This window comes from Chlorocebus sabaeus, chromosome 14, assembly GCF_047675955.1.
Source record: "Chlorocebus sabaeus isolate Y175 chromosome 14, mChlSab1.0.hap1, whole genome shotgun sequence".
Classification (NCBI taxonomy): domain Eukaryota; kingdom Metazoa; phylum Chordata; class Mammalia; order Primates; family Cercopithecidae; genus Chlorocebus; species Chlorocebus sabaeus.
Window position 1 is genome coordinate 44,070,459 of NC_132917.1, and position 23,321 is coordinate 44,093,779.

At 39.1% G+C, this 23,321-nt stretch overlaps 2 protein-coding genes across 8 annotated transcripts in view; one reads left to right on the plus strand and one right to left on the minus strand.

The window, feature by feature from the left end:
- The window catches only part of SLC3A1 (solute carrier family 3 member 1), a 39,374-nt gene extending 26,863 nt beyond the window's left edge, over positions 1-12,511 (plus strand). Inside the window, 4 exon segments of the mRNA XM_007970766.3 lie at positions 1,788-1,983; positions 10,963-11,130; positions 12,222-12,372; positions 12,375-12,511. Coding sequence (XP_007968957.2) covers positions 1,788-1,983; positions 10,963-11,130; positions 12,222-12,372; positions 12,375-12,415 — 556 coding nt within the window. The 3' untranslated portion in view covers positions 12,416-12,511.
- Positions 12,512-17,254: 4,743 nt separating this feature from the next.
- The window catches only part of PREPL (prolyl endopeptidase like), a 51,752-nt gene continuing 45,685 nt past the window's right edge, over positions 17,255-23,321 (minus strand). For all 7 annotated transcript variants that reach the window (XM_007970770.3, XM_038006246.2, XM_007970771.3 and 4 more), the window contains 4 exons: positions 21,711-21,860; positions 21,174-21,297; positions 20,309-20,382; positions 17,255-19,926 (listed from right to left, as the gene is read on the minus strand). In XM_007970770.3, the coding sequence (XP_007968961.1) occupies positions 19,837-19,926; positions 20,309-20,382; positions 21,174-21,297; positions 21,711-21,860 (438 nt within the window). In that variant the 3' untranslated portion in view covers positions 17,255-19,836. The remainder of the gene's footprint in view (positions 19,927-20,308; positions 20,383-21,173; positions 21,298-21,710; positions 21,861-23,321) is intronic.

Consider the following 23,321-nt stretch of genomic DNA (forward strand, 5'->3'; position numbering starts at 1 on the left):
GTGCCTGGATCATAATAAATACTCAATAAAATTACCCATCATTAAGTTTATATAGATCACCCAACAGAATCAATAGGAATTAAATTAAATTCATCTCCTTAAAGTAGCTACTCCGATTACTGTCTGCATTTTATAGATAAGGAAACTGAGGCTCTGAGCATGCAGGTAATGTCCACACGTAGGAGTGGCAACTATGGGATTTGAACTGAAGCAGTTGGGCTCCAGAGACCATGTACTTATCCATAAATATGCTGCCTCGCATAGCTAAAGCCAGCATTTCAGGTGAATGGGTCTTCATCAAACAGTGTTTTGCTTTCAGCAATTGAGAGTGCACACCAATAATAAGGAAAGACTTTATAGGGACTCAAATACAAGGGGAAGTTCTTTTGGAGAAAATACCTCACCTTATTTGCAGACATAAACTTCAGATTCTAAATGGAGTGATGAGAATTGCTAAAGAAAGTCTTCATGGATGTCAATGAGTTTTAGTGTCAGGATGTTACTGATTTTTGATTCTAGGAGATTATTTCTCCTAGGATTTTCTAGGTTTAGAAAGAAAAGAACAGACTGGGCGTGGTTGCTCATGCCTATAATTGCAGCACTTTGGGAGGCTGAGGCGGGCGGATCATCTGAGGTCAGGAGTTTGAGACCAGCCTGGCCAACATGGTGAAACCCCGTGTCTACTAAACACAAAAAAAAATTAGCCGGGCTTAGTGGCGGCCGCCTGTAATCCCAGCTGTTTGGGAGGCTGAGGCAGGAGAATCGCTGGAACCCAGCGGGAGGTGGAGGTTGCAGTGAGCCGAGATCATGGCATTGCACTCCAGCCTGGGCAATGAGAGTGAAACTCTGTCTCAAAAAACCAATATAGACTGAGATCCAATTTTTTTTTTTTCTTTTTTTTTTTTTAGACAGAGTCTCACTCTGTTGCCCAGGCTGGAGTGTGGTGGCACGATCTTGGCTCACTGCAACCTTCACCTCCCAAATTCAAGTGATTCTCCTGCCTCAGCCTTCCGAGTAGCTGGGATTACAGGCGCATACCACCACACCACACCTAATTTTTGTATTTTTGGTAGAGACGAGGTTTCTCCATGTTGGCCAGGCTTGTCTCAAACTCCTGACCTCAAGTGATCCACCTGCCTCGGCCTACCAAAGTGTTGGGATTACAGGCGTGAGCCACCATGCCTGGCAGTCAAATGTGTTTCATTTTTTGAGGGGGGGATTTTTCTGCCTTGCATTTTTTATTATTTAAGTTCTAGGATACATGTGCACAACGTGCAGGTTTGTTACAGAGGTATACATGTGCCATGTTGGTTTCCTGCATCCATCAACTTGTCATTTACATTAGGTATTTCTCCTAATGCTATCCTTCCCTTAGCCCTCCCACCCACTGACAGGCCTCGGTGTGTGATATTCCCCGCCCTGTGTCCATGTGTTCTCGTTATTTAACTCCCACCTATGAGTGAGAACATGCAGCATTTTATTTTCTGTCCTTGTGATAGTTTGCTCAGAATGATGGTTTCCAGCTTCATCCATGTCCCTGCAAAGGACATGAACTTATCCTTTTTTATGGCTGCATAGTATTCCATGGTGTATATGTGCCACATTTTCTTAATCCAGTCTAACATTTGGTGACAGCTTGATTATGCTTTCTAGAAGGTGCTAGTCCTATATGGTTAATGGTGTGCATTTAGCCCCTACATCTTGTACATGCAAGATAAATAGCTGTGGAGCGCCTTCCCAGTCTTCTGACAGGTCCTGATGACACTGAACCTTGTCAACTCTTACAGGTTCATGGGGACTGAAGCCTATGCAGAAACTATTGACAGAACCGTGATGTACTACGGATTGCCATTTATCCAAGAAGCCGACTTTCCCTTCAACAATTACCTCACCATGCTAGACACTGTTTCTGGGAACAGTGTGTATGAGGTTATCACATCCTGGATGGAAAACATGCCAGAAGGAAAATGGCCTAATTGGATGGTAAGTCCTCATGCCAGCACAGTACATAATGTGCTGCTGTTGCCTTTGCTGTCTAGTTACCTCTAAAATACAATGGACCTTTGTCTCTAAGTGACTATCACCTCTGCCTTATTTCTTGTTTGTTCAGTGGTCAGGCCTGTCCCAGCCTCTGCCAGGTTCTTTTTGTTAAGGGAGAGACACTGCCCACTGAATGGAATGGATATTGAATGAGTGCTTGTCTATGCTCAGAACACTGCTAGGCTTTTTGGGGCTGGATATCAAAAAATAATTTCTCCCCACATATCCCAGAGTTTATGATGTCAATGGGAAGAAAGAGGATTTCAGGTGTGGAAAGAGGTACAGCGCAATTCAGGGCAACATAAAACTGTGACAAAACACCAACTTGTGGGGTAGAATGCACTGCAAAAAACATTTAAACTACAGAGATTCTCAGAGAAAGAATTTCTCCCCCTTCTGCACTACACTCTTCAGAACAATTTTTTTTTTTTTTTTTTTGAGACAGGGTCTCACTCTGCACCCAGGCTGGAGTGCAATGGTGCAATCATGGCTCACTGCAGCCTCAACCTCTGAGGCTCAAGCAATCCTCCCACTTCACCCTCCTGAGTAGCTGGGACTACAGGCGCATGCCACCATGCCTGGCTAATTATTTTTGTTTTTGTATTTTTAGTAGAAGTGGAGTTTTACCATGTTGGCCAGGCTCATCTTAAACTCCTGACTTCAGGTGATCTGCCCACCTTGGTCTACCAAAGTGCTGGGAATACAGGCATGAGCCACCATGCCCGGCACTAACATTTTTCAAGACTGGCAATATATTACTTCAGTAAAGAACAAAAAGATACAGTGATACATACCTGTGGTAACAAACCAGTATTCTCACTTCCACACCTGTCAGGGTTGCTTTTCCTGATCTGATCTTTCTGTCTTTGGGTTTGAATTAGAGATCAACATTAGGCCCCTCTGTAAGATGTTTGTAGTATTATCGATGTAAGCCCTGCTGCTTCAAAGTCCCACGGTAACAGTGGTTGAAACAAAATGGAAGTTTCTTTCTCTCATATAAAAGACAACCCTCGCCGGGCGCGGTGGCTCAAGCCTGTAATCCCAGCACTTTGGGAGGCTGAGGCGGGTGGATCACGAGGTCAGGAGATCGAGACCATCCTGGCTAACATGGTGAAACCCCGTCTCTACTAAAAATACAAAAAACTAGCCGGGCGTGGTGGCGGGCACCTGTAGTCCCAGCTACTCAGAGGCTGAGGCGGGAGAATGGCATGAACCCGGGAGGCGGCGCTTGCAGTGAGCTGAGATCCTGCCACTGCACTCCAGCCTGAGTGACACAGCGAGACTCCGTCTCAAAAAAAAAAAAAAAAAAAAAAAAAAAGACAACCCTCCTTCCTTTCTCTTTCTTTCTCTCTTTCTCTCTCTCTCTCTCTCTCTCTTTCTCTCTCTCTCTCTTTCTCTCTCTCTCTTTCTCTCTCTCTCTCTTTCTCTCTTTCTCTCTTTCTCTCTTTCTTTCTTTCTTTCAGACGCAGTCTCCCTCTGTTGCCCAGGCTGGAGTGCAGTGGCACGATCCTGACTCACTGCAAGCTCCGCCTCCCGGGTTCAAGCAATTTTCGTGCCTCAGCCTCCTGAATAGCTGGGATTACAGGTGCACACCACCATGCGCAGCTAATTTTTTAATTTTTAGTAGCGATGGGTTTCACCATGTTGCTCAGGCTGGTCTTGAACTCCTGACCTCGTGATCCACCTGTCTCGGCCTCCCAAAGTGCTGGGATTACAGGCATGAGCCACCACTCCTCGCCCTTCCTTTCTTTAATATATTATAAATGTAAATTCTAAAACACCTTTTTAGTCTCGATAATCTTCCATCTCTCTGTATCTCTACCACCTTAGGCTGTTTCTGTGGTCTCATCCTTTAGGTCTCAGGTAAGTGTCAACACAGGAAGCCTTCTGGAGCCCCCAAATGAGGTGCCAGGTCTACCTACTGTATACTGTAGCACCCCTTCATTCCCTTTCCTTAAAGTCCACACACTTCCATGATGTCTGCTTTCCCCACTAGACTGTGCACTGGTTAAGGGCAGAGGCAGGTTCCCAGCATCCTAATACGGTGCCCACCTCACACTGAGGTGCTCAGGCTCAGGGTTTGTTTGTTGCTGGTGCTGTTATTCTTACGCAGTTCAGCGATTTACCAAAGGTGTGCCTTCTCTTATATACAGAGAGAGTTGCTCTCGTATAGCGAGTTGCCTTACACTAGTCAATATCTTCTGTGGTACCCCCACAATACTTGTAGGTTTGATCTGAGCCCTGAAAAGTGGTATGATTTTGATACTTTATGCACAGATCCTGCCAGCTATCTTACACAGCCTGATGAAAACCTGAAAGGATAAAGGAGAAAATGCAGCCTAGGCAGAAAAACACTGGCAGAATCTGTGAACCATGATTAAGCTTATTTCAATCTTTTCTGATGCTTTAATTGGCAGGAATGTGTGTTTCCATTGCCAGAGCCTTTCTCTGTCCGGTGAGGGGAAAGAGGCTCACAATTAGGCATGGTAAAAGCTTTAATTTGTTAAATGTAAGTATTAAAACTATACTGCAATTTTAAAATTACAACTTTGTTGAGATACAATTCACATACCATAAAATTTACCTTTTTTTTCTTTTTTCGAGATGGAGTTTTGCTCGTGTTACCCAGGCTGGAGTGCAGTGGCACGATCCCGGCTCACTGCAACCTCTGCCTCCTGGGTTCAAGTAATTCTCCTGCCTCAGCCTCCAGAGTAGCCGGGATTACAGGTGCATGCCACCACGCCCAGCTATTTTTTTGTATTTTTAGTAGAGACACGGGGTTTCATCATGTTGACCAGGCTGGTCTCGAACTCCTGACCTCAGGTGATCCACCCATCTCGGCCTCCCAAAGTGCTGGGATTGCAGGTGTGAGCCACTGAGCCCAGCTAAAATTTACCATTTTTAAAGTATATAATTAAGTGGATTTTTGGTATATTCACGGAATTATGCAACTATCACCAACATCTCATTCCAGAGCATTTTCATCACCCCCAAAAGAAACCACATATCCCATTAGTAATTAGCATGGCCCCTCCCTCTCTGTCCTCAGTCTCTGGCAACCACTCACCTACCTTCTGTGTCTATGGATTTGCCTACTCAGGGCATTTCATGTAAATGAAGTTATACAATATGGGCCTTTTGTGTCTAGCTTCTTTCACTTAACATGGTGTTTTCAAGGTTTATCCATGTTGTAGTACATATCAGTACATCGTTCCTTTTTAAGGCTGAATGATAACTTCCATAAAGCACATTTTGTTTTCCATTCATGAACTGACATACATTTGTTTTCACTTTTGGATTATTATGAATAGTGATGCTATGGACATTTGTGTACAAGTTTTTATAAAAGCATGTTTTCAGTTCTCTCTGGTATATATCCGGGAGTGGAACTGCTCCACTGGGCATATGGTAAGTCTACATTTAACTATTTGAGGAACTGCCAAACTGTTTTCCAAAGTAGCTACACCATTTTACATTTCCACCAGCAATGTTACGAGGGTTCCGATTTTTCTACATCTCATCAAGCCTTGTGATGATGGCCTTCCTGCTGAGTGTCAAGTTGTTATCTCATTGTAATTTTTTTTCTTTTGTATTTCCCTGATGGCTAATTTTGTTGAGGGTATTTTCATGTGCTTATTGGACATTTGTATGTCCTATTTGGAGAAATGTCTATCCAAATTATTTGCCTATAATTACATTTGGTTGTCTTTTTACTGTTTAGTTGTAAGAATTCCTGATATATACTGGATAGGTGATTTGCAAGTATTTTCTCCCATTCTATGGGCTTTCATGTCACTTTCTTGATAGCATCCCTCAAAAAGCATAAAAGTTTTTAATTTTTATGAAGTCCAATTGTTTTGTTGTTGTTGTTACTTGTACTTTTAGTTTTATATTAGAAACCATTGCCTGGTCCATCTATCCCAGCACCACATGCTAAAAAGACTATTCTTTCCTTCATTGGATTATCATGGAATCTTTGTTGAAAACTCAACTGATTGTAGGCTGGGCATGGTGGCTCACACCTGAAATCCCAGCACTTTGGGAGGTTGAGGTGGGAGTTGAGCCTAGGAGTTCAAGGTTGCAGTGAGCCATGATCATCACACTACTGAATTCCAACCTGGGTGACAGAGTGAGAACCCATCTCTAAATATAAAACAAGGCCGCGCGCGGTGGCTCACGCCTGTAATCCCAGCACTTTGGGAGGTTGAGGCGGGCGGATCACGAGGTCAGGAGATTGAGACCATCTTGGCTAACACAGTGAAGCCCTGTCTCTACTGAAAATATAAAAAATTAGCCGGGCGTGGTGGCGGGCACCTGTAGTCTCAGCTACTGAGGCTGAGGCAGGAGAATGGCGTGAACCCAGGAGGCGGAGCTTGCAGTGAGCCGAGATGGCGCCACTGCACTCCAGCCTGGGTGGCAAAGCGAGACTCAGTCTCAAAAAATATATATATATTTATATATTTTTTATATATTTATATATATAAAATATATAAATGTATATATATATAAAACAAAACAAAAAAAGAAAATCAGTTGATTTCCAGACCTCAGTTCTGCTCATCTATATGTCTGTTTCTATGCCTGAACACCCTGAGTTGATTGGTGTAGCTTAGTAAGTTTTAACATAGACAAGTATGGGTCCTCCAACTTTGTTATTTTTCAAGATTGTTTTAGCTGTTCTGGGTACCTTATATTTCCATGTAAATTTTAGGATTTCCATATAATTTTTAGAATAGCCAACTGGGATTTAAAAAGCCAACTGGGATTTTGATAGGGATTGCATTGAATCTGTTTATCATTTTTGGCAGTCATGCCATCTTAACAATATTAAGTCCGCTAATCCATCAACACAGATGTATCTTATTTAGGTCTTTCGATGATGTTTTGTATTTTTCATTGTATAAGTATTACACCTTTTGTTCAATTTATTCGTATTTTGTTCTTTTGATATTATTGTAAACTGAATGGCTTTCTTAATTTCATTTTTGGATTCTTCATTATTAGTGTATAGAAATACAATAGATTTGTGTATATTGATCTTGTATCCTACAACATTGCTGAACTTGTTTTTCATTTCTAATAGTTTATTGTGAATTCCTGAGGAATTATTATTTTTTTTTTGAGGCAGTTTTGCTCTGTCGCCCAGGCTGGAGTGCAGTGGTGTGATCTTGGCTCACTGCAAGCTCCGCCTCCCAGGTTCACACCATTCTCCTGTCTCAGCCTCCTGAGTAGCTGGGACTACAGGTACCCGCAACCATGCCCCGCTAACTTTTTGTATTTTTAGTAGAGACGTTATTTTTAGTAATGGGGTTTCACCGTGTTAGCCAGGATGGTCTCGGTCTCCTGACCTCATGATCCACCCACCTCGGCCTCCCAAAGTGCTGGGATTACAGCCACCGCGCCCGGCCTCCTGAGGAATTTGTTGTTTTAAAATTATGGCAAAATATGCATAAAACATAATTTTAAACATTCAAAAGTGTGTAATTCAATGCATTAAATACATTCAAAATGTTGTACAACCATCACCATCCCAAACAGAAAATCTGTACCCACTAAACAATAATTCCTCACTCCCACCACTAACCCGATATCCTCCATTCTGTTTTCAGCCTCTCTAAATTTGCCTATTCTAGGTACCTCGTATAAGTGGAATCATAACAATATTTGTCCTTTTGTGTCTGCCTCATTTCACTTAGCTTAATGTTTCCAAGTTCCCTTCATACACACAATAGCATGTATCACATCTTACTCCTTATGACTGAATAACATTCCATGGTACCTATGTAACACGTTATCTATTCATCTGTTGGTGACATTTGTGGTTTTGCCTTCTTTTGGCTACTAGAATAATGTTACAAATCAATGGTGTACAAGTATCTGTTTAAACCCCAGATTTCAATTCTTTTGGATCTATACCATGGAGTGGAATTGCTGGATCACATAATATTTCTTTCTTGTTTTTGTTTTGTTTTTTGAGATAGAGTCTCACTATCACCCAGGTTGGAGTGCAGTGGTATAATCTTGGCTCACTGCAAACTCCACCTCTGGGTTCAAGTAATTCTTATGCCTCAGCCTCCTGTGTAGCTCAGATTACAGGCATGTGCCATCATGACTGGCTAATTTTTGTATTTCTTGTAGAAATGGGGTTTTGACATGTTGGCCAGGCTGTTCTGGAACTCCTGGCCTCAAGTGATTTGCTGCCTTGGCCTCCCAAAGTGCTGGGATTACAGGCAAAAGCCACCGTACCCAGCCTTTTTTTTGGAGACAGGGTCTCACTTTGTCACCCAGGCTGGAATACAGTGGTGTGAACATGGCTCACGGCAACCTTGACTTCCTGGGCTCAAGCAATCCTCCTGCCTCAGCTCCCACCAAGTAGCTGGGACTATAGGTGCATGCCACCATCCCTGGCCAATTTTTGTATTTTTTGTGGAGATAGGGTTTCGCCATGTTGTCCAGGCTGGTCTTGAACTCCTGAGCTCAAGTGATCTTCCCGCCTTGGCCTCTCAAAGTGTTAGGACTTTGAGAACCACTGTGCCCAGCCTTGGATCATATAATACTTCTCTGATTTTGAGGAACTACCAAACTGTTTTCCATAGTGACTTCTCCATTTTACATTCCCATCAGCAATGTACGAAGGTTCCAATTTCTTTTCATCCTCCCTGACACTTTTCTGTCTTGTTTTCAAAAATTAGGCTTCATACCACATATGAAGTGGTATCTCATTTTCTCATTATTGAATAACAGTTTTGCTGGATATAGAAATCTTGGTTTACATTTCTTTCTTTCATCAGTTCGAATATATCATCCCATGTCCTCTGGCCTCCATGGTTTCTGTTAAGTCAGTTGCTAATCTTATTGAGATTCCTTACATGTGATGTACCAATTTTCTTTGCTCCTTTAAAGACTGTGTCTTCTAACGGTTTGACTGATAGTGTCTAAGTGTGGGTTTTTAAAAATTTTGTCCTACTTGGAGTTCACTGAGGTTCTTAGATACACAATTAAAAAAAAAAAAAATCAAATTTGGGAAGTTGTTGGCTATTTTTTCAAATATTGTTTCTGACCATTTCTCTCCCTTCTCTCCTTTTGAGACTCCCACTTTGCATATGTTGATATGCATGATAGTATCCCACAGGTTTCTGAGAGTCTGCTCTTTTTTCTGAGATAGGGTTTTGCTCTGTCGCCCAGGCTGGAGTGCAATGGTGTAAACATGGCTCACTGCAACCCTGATGTCCTGTGCTCAAACAATTTTCCCATCTCAGCTTCTTGAGTAGCTGGGACTACAGGTGCATGTCACCATGCCTGGCTAAATTTTTAATTTTTTGTAGACATGGGGTCTCACCATGTTGCCCAGGCTGGTCTAGAACTCCTGGGCTCAAGCAATCCTCCTGCCTTGGCATCCCAAAGCACTGGGATTACAGGTGGGAGCCACAGTGCCTGGCCTCATTCTTCTCTATTTTTTCTTTCTGGTTCTCAGGCCAGATACTCTCAATTGACCTGTCTTCAAGTTTTCTGATTCCTTTGCTAGTTCAAATTTGTCAAATCCCTCTGGTAAACATCTCACTTTAGCTATTGTATTTAACTCTAAAATTTTTATTTTTTCATAATTTCTCTTTATTATCTATTTGATGACTGTTCATATACTTTATTTAAATTCTTTAGACACAGCTTTTTTCTTTGAATATCAAAATATTAGCTGGTTTAAAGTCTTTGTCTAGTAAGTCCAATGTTTGGTCTTCCTAAGCAACATTTGCTATTGACTCCCCCCACCATTTTTTGAGCCATATTTTCCTGTTTTGTTTGCCTGTTTTGTATATTTGTTGTTGTTGTTAAAAACTGGACATTTTAAGTAGTATGACAATTCTGGAAATCACATTCTTCCTTTCCCAGTGTTTGTTGTGCTCTATGTCCAGAAGGCTTGAGAAATCAAAGGGTTTCTTGTCGGAAGATCTCATGATAAAGAAAAGAATAAAAAGATGGAGGCAAAAATTGACCTAATTTTCTGGCCATAAATATCGAAAAATACTTCACAATGGTCTATAAAAACATAATTATAAAGATCATTTTCATACATCCTAGGAAGTTAAAAAAAAAAGCAACGTCCTATTTGTTGAATTGTAGCAATTAAGTCTTATCCTAAGACTCAAGTTCAAACGCTAGTTCTGTCTCATACTACTACTTGAATAAATGATGCAATTTCTCAGAGCTTGTTTCTTCATTTGTAAAATGGAGACAGTACTTGCTAGCACTGTTGTGTGAAGTAGGGAAATACAGGTGTGAAAGTACTTTTTAAAAAGTAAAGTGCCATGCTCAGCCTATGCACATGAGGGTTTGAGTTGTGGGTTATGGAGAGTTGTCAGGTGATTTAAATAAATTCTTATTTAAACAAACTCTTACTTAAATAAGGGCTAGAACATTTAACATGGAAATATATTTACAAATAGAAAACACTTTATAACATTTCATCTTGGACTATGTAAATTCTTTCCAAAAGTTGATTTAAAAATTTTGTCTGAATAGTTCATAAGTCAAAACAATTTTTTAAAAGAGGACACATCAGAAGTCTCTCATGCCTGTCCTTTCACCTTGTTCCACTGTCTTGCTCTCTGCAACAGTTTTGTTTCCTTTCCTGTCAATATTCTCTTATCCAGATATGAGAAAATATGACTATGTATGTACCCTCTGAGTTTTATTTGCAATATCATTGTAAATTCTTACCACTCTTTTCTTGCTCATCAGTGGCCAAGATAATAAATTGGTCAGTTACACAGCAAATAGCAGGCCTAGGACTCAAGTCCAGGCTTGCTAGTAACAAGGTACCACATCTACTTTGTTTTGCTACCTAGTGAACTTTCTGTGAAATAGGGTAAATCTTTCAGAAAACTGTGTTATAGAGCTGTGTTCTTAAAAATATCTGCCTTTCAGATTGGTGGACCAGACAGTTCCCGGCTGACTTCTCGTTTGGGGAATGAGTATGTCAACGTGATGAACATGCTTCTTTTCACACTCCCTGGAACTCCTATAACTTACTATGGAGAAGAAATTGGAATGGGAAATATTGTAGCCATAAATCTCAATGAAAGCTATGATACTGTAAGTTGAATACAACTTGACTATTCATCACAGCTATAAAACCAAGTACTCATTTTTTATTTTTTGCCAAATCAGAGAACTTACCATCTCTCTATTCCATTGTTGAAAATCATGGTTACTTTTCTTTTCTTTCTTACTGTTAGTAAGAATTCTCAGCTTTCTTGGTGGTTTGAGAGCTTATTTTAAAAATGCTTTTGGAGTCACACAACTAAATTTCTTGGGTAGGGCATTTTAAAGATGTTTTCTACCTGACAGGCACATTAAAATTTATTTATTTATTTATTTATTTATTTATTTATTTATGAATACTGTGTTGAGAGGCACACTAAAATTGGAGAACCAGTGGTTTAGTTTAGAATATTATTCATTTCCCTCTACTTGAAATGTGGAGTTAGGAACACATTTCTTTAGTTCTCATTTGTCCTCTTTGGTCTTGGGTGACCATAGCACAAGGACCCTTTCTTTTCTGTTATCATGTGCAGTGCACAGCCTCAAAGTCAAGCATTTTTTATTTTGTAGCTATAGATTTCAGAATTGTGTTGCTGTGTAGATGACTGTCTTGCAACTTTAATTTGCCTGGTTAGCTTTCAATTGTATGAGATCCAATTTCCCTAATATTTGATTAAGGTGAAGCCTTTTTTTTTTTCTATTAGCTCCTACATTTGTGTGTGTGCACTCGTGAGCAATAACCAGGCTGAATAAATGAGCAGGATAGAATTCACACTCACTTGTACATGGCAGTGTTCTTAAATTCACCATCACTGTACCATAGAAGTCATGTATATTGGTAATAGCACACTTTGAAATCCTATATTACTGATTTTTAGGAAAAAGCAGCAAAGATTTCAAGCATGTATTAAAGTTCAATTTGTATTGTCTATTCAAACTCAATGTTATTAGGTACTTTCCAGTTAAAAGTGTGAAACTGGTTTATGTACCTAGTGTTAAGGCCTTTTCATCACAAATGCTAATGAGTACAGACACTAGCTAAGAACTACAGGGAATTAAATAATTATGAAGTAAATCAGGACCAAAGTACATTTCTTTTAATAACCAAACCACTGTTTTCCCTTTCTGGTCTTTTGACATAGAATACCCTCCTCTCAAAGTCACCAATGCAGTGGGACAACAGTTCAAATGCTGGTTTTTCTGAAGCTAGTCACACCTGGTTACCCACCAATTCAGATTACCACACTGTGAATGTTGATGTAAGTATGAGTGAAAATTTTATGTTGATTTTAGAAACAAGAAATGGGTTTCTACTGAAAGTACACACTCACCCTGAATGTGTCTAAACCTTCACAGATACTCTTTATGTCAATCACAGACTTCCCTTGTAGTTTTCAATTTGTAAGGAGTTTGTAAATCATGCCTTTGTGAAAATACAAACTGGTAGAAATCTACCAAGTGAAGTATCATATAGAATATACAAGTCTTCATTGGAATGACCTTTTCTAAGGCCTTTGAGCTATGAAGGAAATTTATAGAAGTTTTTTAGCTAGCCCAGCTACCCTTCCTCTTCTCTTCTCCTCGAAAGGCAGGGAGAGAGGCAGGTGGGTGGATAGGCAGCCATGCAGGCAGGAAGGAGATCAATCAATCAACCCAGAGCAAGGCTCAAATCCACACTACTGTTCTGAAGAAACAGAAGCCATACATGATCCTTGAAGTGGTTGCTCTGGCATACTAATACCACTTTGGCTTTTGCCCTTTTTTCTGTTCCCATAGTGATCAAGCACTAATATCATTCAGTAGCCAAAACTTCACTGGAAAACAAACTAAATCAATTTAGGGGAAATGAAATTATAGATGCCACATGGAGATACTTCAGAAATGCTAAGAAATGCATAGCACAACCCCCACCCCCCAGCCACGCGCACACACACACACACCATGCCCCATATCCCAGTCTACTGAATAATCTGAGGAAACTCCCCAGGATATTCAGATATAGAAAGCCACACAAACCCTCCTGCTCCCACAGCTCCCTGCTACAAACACCACTGAGAATTCCTGGACAGTATAAGCTTTGTTTTATACAGTTGTAGGTCTTGAAGACACAAAAAATATATTTAACATTTGTGTTTTGGGTTGAATGCCTCTTGATTTTCATTATATCTAAAATATTCCCATAGGCCAATCTGAATACAATATGTAGGAAATCCTACATAAAAATCCATACCAGCAAAGATGGAGAAAATGCAAATTAAAACTTTTTTTTTTTTTTTTTTTTGAGATGGGAGTTTCACTCTTGTTGCCCTGGCTAGAGTGCAATGGCATGGTCTTGGCTCACCGCAACCTCCACCTCCTGGGTTCAAGTGATTCTCCGACCTTGGCCTCCCAAGTAGCAGGGATTACAGGCGTCCACCACCATGTATGGCTAATTTTTGTATTTTTAGTAGAGATAGGATTTCACCATGTTGGGCAGGCTGGTTTCAAACTCCTGACCTCAGGTGATCCACCCACCTTGGCCTCCCAAAGTGTTGGGATTACAGGCATGAGCCACCATGCCCAGCCAACAATGGCACTTTTTTTCTATCAGATTAACAAAGTCTTTAAAAATGATCATGAGTGATGAGAGATACTAAGTCATAAATCCCAGACAATGCCATTTTAATTAAAATACATCCAAATGACCCTGGAAAGGAACAGAAAATTTAAGTAATTTCTAAAATATATAAAGTAAAATTAGGGCTGGGCACCATGGCTGACACCTGTAATCCCAGCATTTTGGGAGGCCAAGGCCAGAGGAATGCCTGAGCACAGGAGTTTGAGACCAGCTTAGGCAATATAGTGAGACCTTGTTTCTATCTTCCCCCTACCCCTGCCAAAAAAAAAAAAAAAAAAAAAAAAAAAAAAAGGGAAATTAGCTGGGCCTGGTGACATGTGCCTGTCATCCCAGATAGGAGGCTGAGCCCAAGAGGTCAAGGTTGCGGTGAGCTGTGATTACCCCACTGTACTCCAGCCTGGGTGACAGATTAAGACCCTCTCAAAAAAAACAAAACAAAAAAAGAATAGAAGTGGGAGTCTAAAACACACAGGAGAAAAACAGTTCTAATGGAGAGAGCACTGTAGGAATTTCCTGAACTCCTGCAATTGGCCGTGGCATAATTTCCCTAAGGAAAAAAAAAATCCCGACCTGTTTGGTGATCACATGCATAGGAGAATGAGTAGAACAAAGCCTGAAACTTCTACACGTGCATCAAGAAAGAAAAGAAGGAGAACAAGACCTAACTCTAGCGCTGTCCCCTGGCGAGAATTCACTGTGGAATGCTCTCAGAAAGGAGAGCTTTTACTACTCAGCTCAGAGTCACAGAGGCCAGGAGAAAAATGGTGGGAATCTAGCAAGCACATCACCTTCAAGTAGGAAAAGAACCCAATGTCCCAAAGACAAGTCAGACCCACATCCAATTTGGCTTCTCATTATGAGAGGCAGGAAACCAAAGACAGGCAAACAAGGAAGGTCAAAACACAAAAGCAAACAGATCAAGAATCACACAGTATCTGAGAAAAACCAAGGCCATGAAAGGGAGACACCATTCCTGACAGAACACTGTAGAAAGCAGAGAAAATATCGCAAACATAAGACTTAAATATAAGTATAAATACCCCCAGCAGATTGTTGTTTAATGGAGCTCCTTGACATTCTTTAAGAAGTGATTAGATATCTCAGAAGTGTAGAAGACTGTCAATGAAATTAAACATTTAATAAGAACATAAGGGCTAATTAGTGTGCTGAAAAATTGATCCAGAGGCTTGTCCAGAATGCACTGAAAAAGGCAAAGAAATAAGAGCATAAGAAAAAATTGGGATGCATGGAAGATAGATACAGAATTCCAACATGCAGCAACAACAATTGCACAGGAGAACAGACTGGAGGAAACATACAAAGAAATAAAACACATAACCCAGAGATAAAGGAAGACTTTATCTTTTAGAACAGCTAGGATAGAGAAAACTCCAAAACTACTCAGAAAGAAACCAAACCTGAAACTAGATTGCCTGAGAAAAGGGTTGAGAATTGGACTAGCATCAGACTTCTCAATTGGATACTACAGCACATTAGAATTCTATCTTCAAAATTGTAATGGAAACTGAATTATAAACCTAGATACTCGATAGCCATTCAAACTAGCATTAAGAGAGCAAAATAGAGATGGAAAAGCAAGGACCCACATTTTACCATGCATGGCCACTTTCTGAAAGAATAGTCAAGGGACTATCCAACAAAACAAAACATAACAAATCCAAAACAGAGATACAATGTATTAAAGGAAAAGGAAATATAACGATTTAAATAATTTTTGATACATAATATAAAACAAGGTATTCTGGAACAAAAATCTTAGTGATTTGATTCTATATGGGAAATATTAGCAGGGAGGGTGTGTGGGTGGGAGAGGGCACACAGGAGCAAGTAAGTAAGAGAGCAGTGTTTGCTTTGCACGGAAAAAGTAACTCTAGATTTGAGCTGTTCAGAAGCCATTAACCACTGTGACTATTACATTAAATAGAATTAAACATTTAGTTCCTGCTGGGTATGGTGGCTCATGCCTATAATCCCAGCACTTTGGGAGGCCAAGGTGGGAGGATCACTTGATCCTAGGAGTTTGAGACCAGCCTGGGCAACATAGTAAGAACCCAGCTCTTAAAAAAAAAATTACCTGGGCATCATGACACACACCTGTAGTCCCAACTACTCAGGAGGCTGAGGTGGGAGGATCACTTGAGGCCAGGATGTTGAGGCTGCAGTGAGCCATGATCGTGCCACTGCACTCCAGCCTGGGCAACAGAGGGAGATTTTGTTAAAAAAAAAAAAAAAAAAAAAAAAAAAATCACTTCCATGTCATACTAACACTTCAAGTGCTCAGTAGGTGCCATATTGGATAGCACTGATATAGAACATTTCTAGCATTACAGAAAGTTCTGTTGGCCAGCATTGTTCTAGATGTTGAGAAAAATTATTTTAAAGTGGTCATAATTTTAATGGTAAAATTAGGACAGACATAAAAATGATTTTCAGAGAATTATTTTCAAGGAACACTACACATAAAATATAAAAATTTTCAAATTTTCAAAGATCACTAGAAGAAAATTATACAGTCAATCCAATAAAAAGCTTAATAGAAAAAAACCCAAACAATATAACTACAGATAAAATAGGGCTTCAGAATTATGTCTATTTATACAATAATTACAAATATGAATGGGTTAAATTAGCCTATTAAAAGATAAAACCACTCATAACAAAAACAGACACAAGAGACACTGCTAACACAAAACACAAAGAATTAAAATGAAGATATAGCAAGCAAATAATAGGAAGCTTGCAACCCAGCTAGTTATGAACACAAAAAATGGTTATCTTTTGACCTCATAATTCCATTCCTACATACTTGTATTTAGAAATATGTGAACAATGTACACAATAAATATTCAAAGGATCTCAACTATGACATTTTTTTTTTTTGAGACAGAGTCTTGCTCTGTCACCCATGCTTGAATGTAGTGGCGTGATCTTGGCTCACTGCAGCCTCCACCTCCCAGGTTCAAGCAATTCTCCTGCTGCGGCCTCCCGAGTAGCTGGGATTACAGGTGTACATCATTATGCCTAGCTAATTTTTGTATTTTTTAGTACAGATGGTGTTTCACCATGTTGGCCAGGCTGGTCTTGAACTCCTGACCTCAGGTGATCTGCCTGCCTTGGCCTCCCAAAGCGCTAGGATTATGGCCTGAGCTACCTTGCCCAGCCTGCAACACTTGTTTTGAATAGAAGACATGAGAAATGATTTAAATATTTTATCAACAGAAAACCAGTTCCATCAACTATGGGCCCAGTATGCAGCTTTTAAAAATGAGAGCTCTATATACATTGATATGAGACCATTTCTAACATGTATTCAATAAAGTATAGAATGGTAACATGTTACCAATTGTGCAAAGAAAAATATGTAAACATGTTTGCATAGACACAATGTATCATTTCATATGACACATAAAAACAAAAGAACATATAGTTATAGTGCCTGTCTCCGAGGGGAACTGTGAAGCTATGGAAAGGTGTTGAAGAAAACCTTTTTATAGTATGTATTCTTCTTGTAATTGAATAAAAAAAAAATTACAAAAGTCAGGCTTGGAAATATTTAATAGCAGACAAAATATAGTTCAATATGAAAAGCATTATATGAGACAAAGGCAATTTTCAAAAATTGATAAAACATTCCACTAAAAATCATGAATACGCATCTAACAGCTTCAAAATATAGAAAATACTCAAATGCAAAATCGACAAATCCACAATTACAGAAAAAGACTTCAACATACTTCTAGAAAGTAATAACTCAAGTAGACAACAATAGCTAACACTTACTGGGCACTTCTTATGTGAGTGGCACTGAAACATGTGCTTTCATGCATTACCTAAGGCTAGAGAAAATGTTAACTTTGACAAGTCATATACATGTATCATAAATATCTTTGTACCTGACAAACAGAATAAACATTTTTTTCAAACACCCATTATTAGATAATTATTTAAAGACCACATATTGGGAACCCACCCCTAAAGAACAGTAACAACCACAATAACAACTACTACCCCAGTAAACATGGCTGGCAAGAATACAATTAAATGAACATTATCACTGATTTGGCAACAGCTCTTATGAAGAATAATTTGGCATTGTGTATCAAGTGCCCATACTCTTTGACAAAGTAACTGTCTTTCTGATAATCTTAAATAATACAAAAATGGGGGGAGGGGAATAAAAATAGAAAATATTAGAAACACAAATGTCAAATTGAAAGGGTGTGGTTAAGTATGGTACAACCATTCAACGGAATATTGTCATTTGTCAATGTTTATGGAGGCTATATTATATAGGCAATAAATGCATGAAATGTTAGAAGTACATCATCAAATTAGGTATGTTTTATATAGCTGTAAAATAAACCCAAATCATCTTTAATGAACACATACTATTATGGTAAAAAAAAAAAAAAAAAAAAATCTACAATTTCTAACTTTCACCTAAGGCAGCTTTTTATTTTGCATCCTTTTTTCAACTTTCTCTTCTATTAGCTGTGCAAGAAATACATGCCTGCTAAAGTTACGTGATCTTCGCACAAAAGCAATCTATACATTATTCTACAAAGGGGAACAAACCCAAATTCCTCAGAAGTGCACTGTTGCTTTCCTTCTGGCCATCTGGCAGTTACAATGCAGCACACAGTGACTTTACACAAGTTAAATATTCATCATCTTAGACGTGGACATTTGTTTTGGGATTCCTAAAGTGGAGTCAAATTTGGTCTCTACAGAAACTCTACAATGTAGCAGAGCACTGTGCATACTTATTGACTCCCAGACAAGCTGAAACCCTGAATTTGTCATTTCTATTAGTTTTTATATAAATTGTTCTTACCTACTTATTGATGCTTACAATTTGGCAATTATAAGGGGCAAAATTGAAGCAAGTGTTTTGGGTAAATAACTCCTTAAAATATATTAAAAATACTTACAAACAATTCTTAGAATCAAACACTTATGTAAATACTTTTTTTAAAAAATAGGTCCAAAAGACTCAGCCCAGATCGGCTTTGAAGTTATATCAAGACTTAAGTCTACTTCATGCCAATGAGCTACTCCTCAACAGGGGCTGGTTTTGCCATTTGAGAAATGACAGTCACTATGTTGTGTACACAAGAGAGCTGGATGGCATAGACAGAATCTTTATCGTGGTTCTGAATTTTGGAGAATCAACACTGTTAAATCTACAGAATATGATTTCAGGCCTTCCCGCTACAGTGAGAATAAGGTTAAGTACCAATTCTGCCAACAAAGGCAGTGAAGTTGATACAAGTGGTATTTTTCTGGACAAGGGAGAGGGACTCATCCTTGAACACAACACAAAGAATCTCCTTCATCGCCAAACAGCTTTCAGAGATAGATGCTTTGTTTCCAATCGAGCATGCTATTCCAGTGTATTGAACATACTGTATACCTCGTGTTAGGCACCTTTATGAAGAGATGAAGACACTGGCGTTTCTTTGGGATTGTAAGCATTTGTAATAGCTTCATGTACAGCATGCTGCTTGGTGAACAATCATTCTTTGATATTTCTGTAGCTTGAACGTAACTGCTTTAAGAAAGGTTCTCAAATGTTTTGAATAAAAACTTTTAAAAGTAAATTATCGCTTATAGGAGCTTATAACTTTATTGAGATAGCATCAATCAGGGATGACCAGAACACATTAGGACCCCAGATTATTCAAAAACTTTAACGAATTTTAAGGGGAAGAATTTTATCTTTTCCCTTAAAATGCAGTCACAGAAATTAGAGGATGACTCACTGCCACAGTGTCTAAAAGCACTTGCTAGCAAAGAGGCAGGACACTGATTTGTAAACTGCTCAACTGTTCTGAATGGAAGGGAAGCCTAGAGTTCTGCTATCACCAATCTTTCCCTTCCCTCTACTCCATGTCCTTCTAAGGAGCATGATTTAAAAACTACTTTCCTAGGTTAATGGGCATGTGCATCAATGGAGAGAACAGTATAAGCAAGTAAGATGTAGACTAAGCAAAATTTAGATGGAGAAGCACATTTTAAAAAATTAATAACTTAAAAATCTCAAGTTATTAATTTTTTTTTTTGCTAACTCCAAGACTATGAAATATTTCAATTTCCAATTCCCAGTTGAATGTAGTGTTTCAGAATTTCAGGTATTTCTTAAGATCCTCGAAAACACTGGTGCTGTCAAGTCCAAGTTCCTCGTACAGGAATTTAATTTGGGCTGTAATCTAAAAGAAACACATTAAAAAAAATAAAATAGAAGGCCTTTGTAGTAAAATGCCACTGTTTAAGCTTCTCTTTATTCATCTTTACCTAACCCTGAAGTCAGCAATTTATGGCAAGAATACTTTCATTTGGGGCAGAGGCAGAAGGCTTCCAACAATTAAGATTATTTTCTTTAACAGAGCTCACTTATCAAGTACAGGAGAGACATTTCTCTTGATTGACACTGATTGACACAGTGTCCCTCCCTCCCCTCCTGGGTCTTACCCAGAGATAGGACATTTGTGAAGTAGCTTTGTCATAAACCCTGCTGCAACCACTGAAAACTTGAAAACAACATATATCTAGTTCAGGAATCTGTCCACTGAGAGGGCCTTGATAACATACCTTTTTGTGAGAATCCTCAATTACATGATTGCCTCCAGGCTGAATATCTAGAATAATATTAGGGGCCTGATAGCCTGAAAGAGTTAACATGTAGAACAATTAGAAGATTGTACGGGATCTTTTTTGGGATCTTAGATCGAGACTCATTTCTCCCCATTTCTTTGAGTACTCAGTTCAAATAATAGTAAAGGAATAAAAAGCAAAAACCAAAGATGGGAGGGGACAAGCAGCAGAAGACAAACTTCTGACACAGGGAAAGCAGGAAGAGGCCATATGGAACAGACTATATGGTGCCACATGGAGAAGGTTGAAACCCAGGAGATCAACCCACCCTGTGGAATCTGAGAGTCTTATGCCCTGAGAACACCAACTACAGCAATGGATGGGAGGGACAAATGGAGATGAATACAGGGAGACTGACTTGGCATGTAGTTTCAAGGCAAAGAGAGAATCTTATCTCATAAAGCTGAAACAGCTATCTAGAGGAAATTCAAGCAGCTAAACAGTTAGGGCACTGATGGCCCGAAACAAAAATCTCAGAATCTGTCTTTTAGAGATTCCCAAGAATAATGGCTCAATAAATATTGTGAAATACATAATTGTATGGCAGTACATCTCCAAGTTATATTTGATTCTTAAATTTCCTTTTTTCTTTGTGTCCTGCCTATTTTAAAAAAGAGGGGAGGCAGTGTATGTATAGTTATGTAGTTACATACACTTTAAGCTGGGAGTCAACATAGGAAAGTAATTGTTTGCCCTAAATCCTGGGCAGATGATTTGGCTGCAGCCTGAATTATATTCCTCTGAGTCACTGTGCTGTGGGTAGTAGTCTGACCATGATCCCTGCTTCTAGGGGGTCTCCTACCTTCACCTGTGTCCTTAGCATGCTCCGAGATGGCTTCCTTGAGTTTCTCAGTATAGCTTACAATTCCTTTCAGAGGTACACGTTCATCGTTTTCATACGCCGTTATGTGAACTGAAGGATAATGCTGAAATAAAATACACGCAAAAAGAGTTTACATTATTTCTTATGGTCCCTTTTCCACTATAGAGACCATGAAAAATAATTACCTCCAATTTTTCCCTCTAAGTGCTCTATGCTTTTTCTCACTTGCTATCTTGAGAGCGCCTCAGTATTACAGTAGTAGATCACTTGTTATCTGGAATAGCCTTTTCTTGACTAAAGGACCTTAGTTAATTTAGTAATTAAGGCATGATGATAAGTCTATTGCCCTGAGGTATTAAAAATGGAGCATGAGCAGAGATGGTGCTGAAGATATCTGGGCATCAAAAGTAGAAACATCTCTAAAGCTCCTATTTTTGCTTCAGCTGGGATAAGTTATTTTTTTTTATTATCTTCTATGTAAATTCAGGATAGTCTAACACAATTGTCTTTTACTACCTGAGGTTTAATATTTTGATAGGGACAGTAACGTTTTATGTAGTTCTTGTGTTTTTCATCAGATGAAGGATTCCCCCATTCTTCTAATTCTTCTAATGTCAGAGGAAGTGTAGTGTCCATCATGGTGTTGAGAACATCCAAGAAAGGTGCCTAAAAAAAAGGCAAAGAAACTTACACTTCAAGTAAGAGGTTGGTAAGTGAGTCTCAGAAAAACATTATATTTTAGGAATATACACACTGATATGAGAGAAAATAAGAAGCCATGTAGATTCCCAGGAGCTAGAATACTTAGTCCTTAACCAGGGCCTGTAATTTATGACCTACTTTTAAAGTCTTCAGACTCCTTAAATCATACCTATATAACAAGAAATGGTTTATCTTCTAATTTCACAATATTTATTTTTAGCTTAGTACCTTTTATTCACTTATATAAAAGCAATACATGGTACTGTCTCATACCAATTAGGATGATTAGTCATTAAAAAAAAAAAAGTATTGGCAATAATGTGGAGAAACCTGATACATTGGTGGTTGGAATGTAAAATGGGGCAGCTGCTATGGAAAACAGTATGGTGGTTCATCAAAAAGTTAAGCTTAAGATTACCATATGATCCAGCAATTCCACTCCTGGCATATAATCCCCAAAACTGAAAGCAAGGTCTTGAAGAGATCTCTATACCTATGTTCATAGCAGCATATTCACAACAGCCAAAAGGTGGAAGCAACTGAAGTGTCTATTAACCGAAGAATGAATAAGCAAAATGTGGTATACACACACAGTATTACATGGAATATTATTCAGCCTTAAAAAGGAATAAAATTCTGATACATGCTACAATATAGATGAACCTCAAGGATATAATCTAAGTGAAATAAACCAGTCACAAAAAGGTATATTTTGTATGATTCCACCTATGTGAGGTGCCTGAGTAGTCAAATTCACAGAGACAAGAGGTTGTGGGAAGAAGCAAATGGAGAGCTGTTTAATCGGTACAGGGTTTCAGTTTTGTAAGATGAAAAACGAGTTCTGGAGATTGACTGCATAAGCATATGAATGCACTTACCACTACTGAACTATTCACTTAAAAATGGTTGAGATGGTAAATTTTATGTTATTTTACCATAATTAAAAACTTTTAAATGAAAAAAAACACACAACAAGGAATAAAGTCTTTTTCACCAGTTGGACATTTTATATTAAAAGTAAAAAACGCCAAGTAAAAAAACTCTGGAAAATATCCAGGTGAAAGAAAAAACAACCCATTGGCTTATAATTAGTGTTACAAAATTTAATAAAACGAAGGCTGGGTCGTGCATGGTGGCTCATGCCTGTAATCCCAGCACGTTGGGAGGCTGAGGTGAGCAAATCACTTGAGCCCAGGAGTTTGAAACTAGCCTGGCAACATGGTAAAACCCCATCTCTACAACAACAAACCACAAAAATTAGCAGGGCATGGTGGCACATGCCTGTAGTCCCAGACACTCAGGAGGCTGAGGTGGGAGGATCACCTGAGCCCCAGAGGTCAAGGCTATAGTGAGCTGTGTCTGTGCGCCACTGCATTCCGGCCTGGGTGAAAGAGTAAAACTCTGACTCAAAAAAAAAAAAAACAA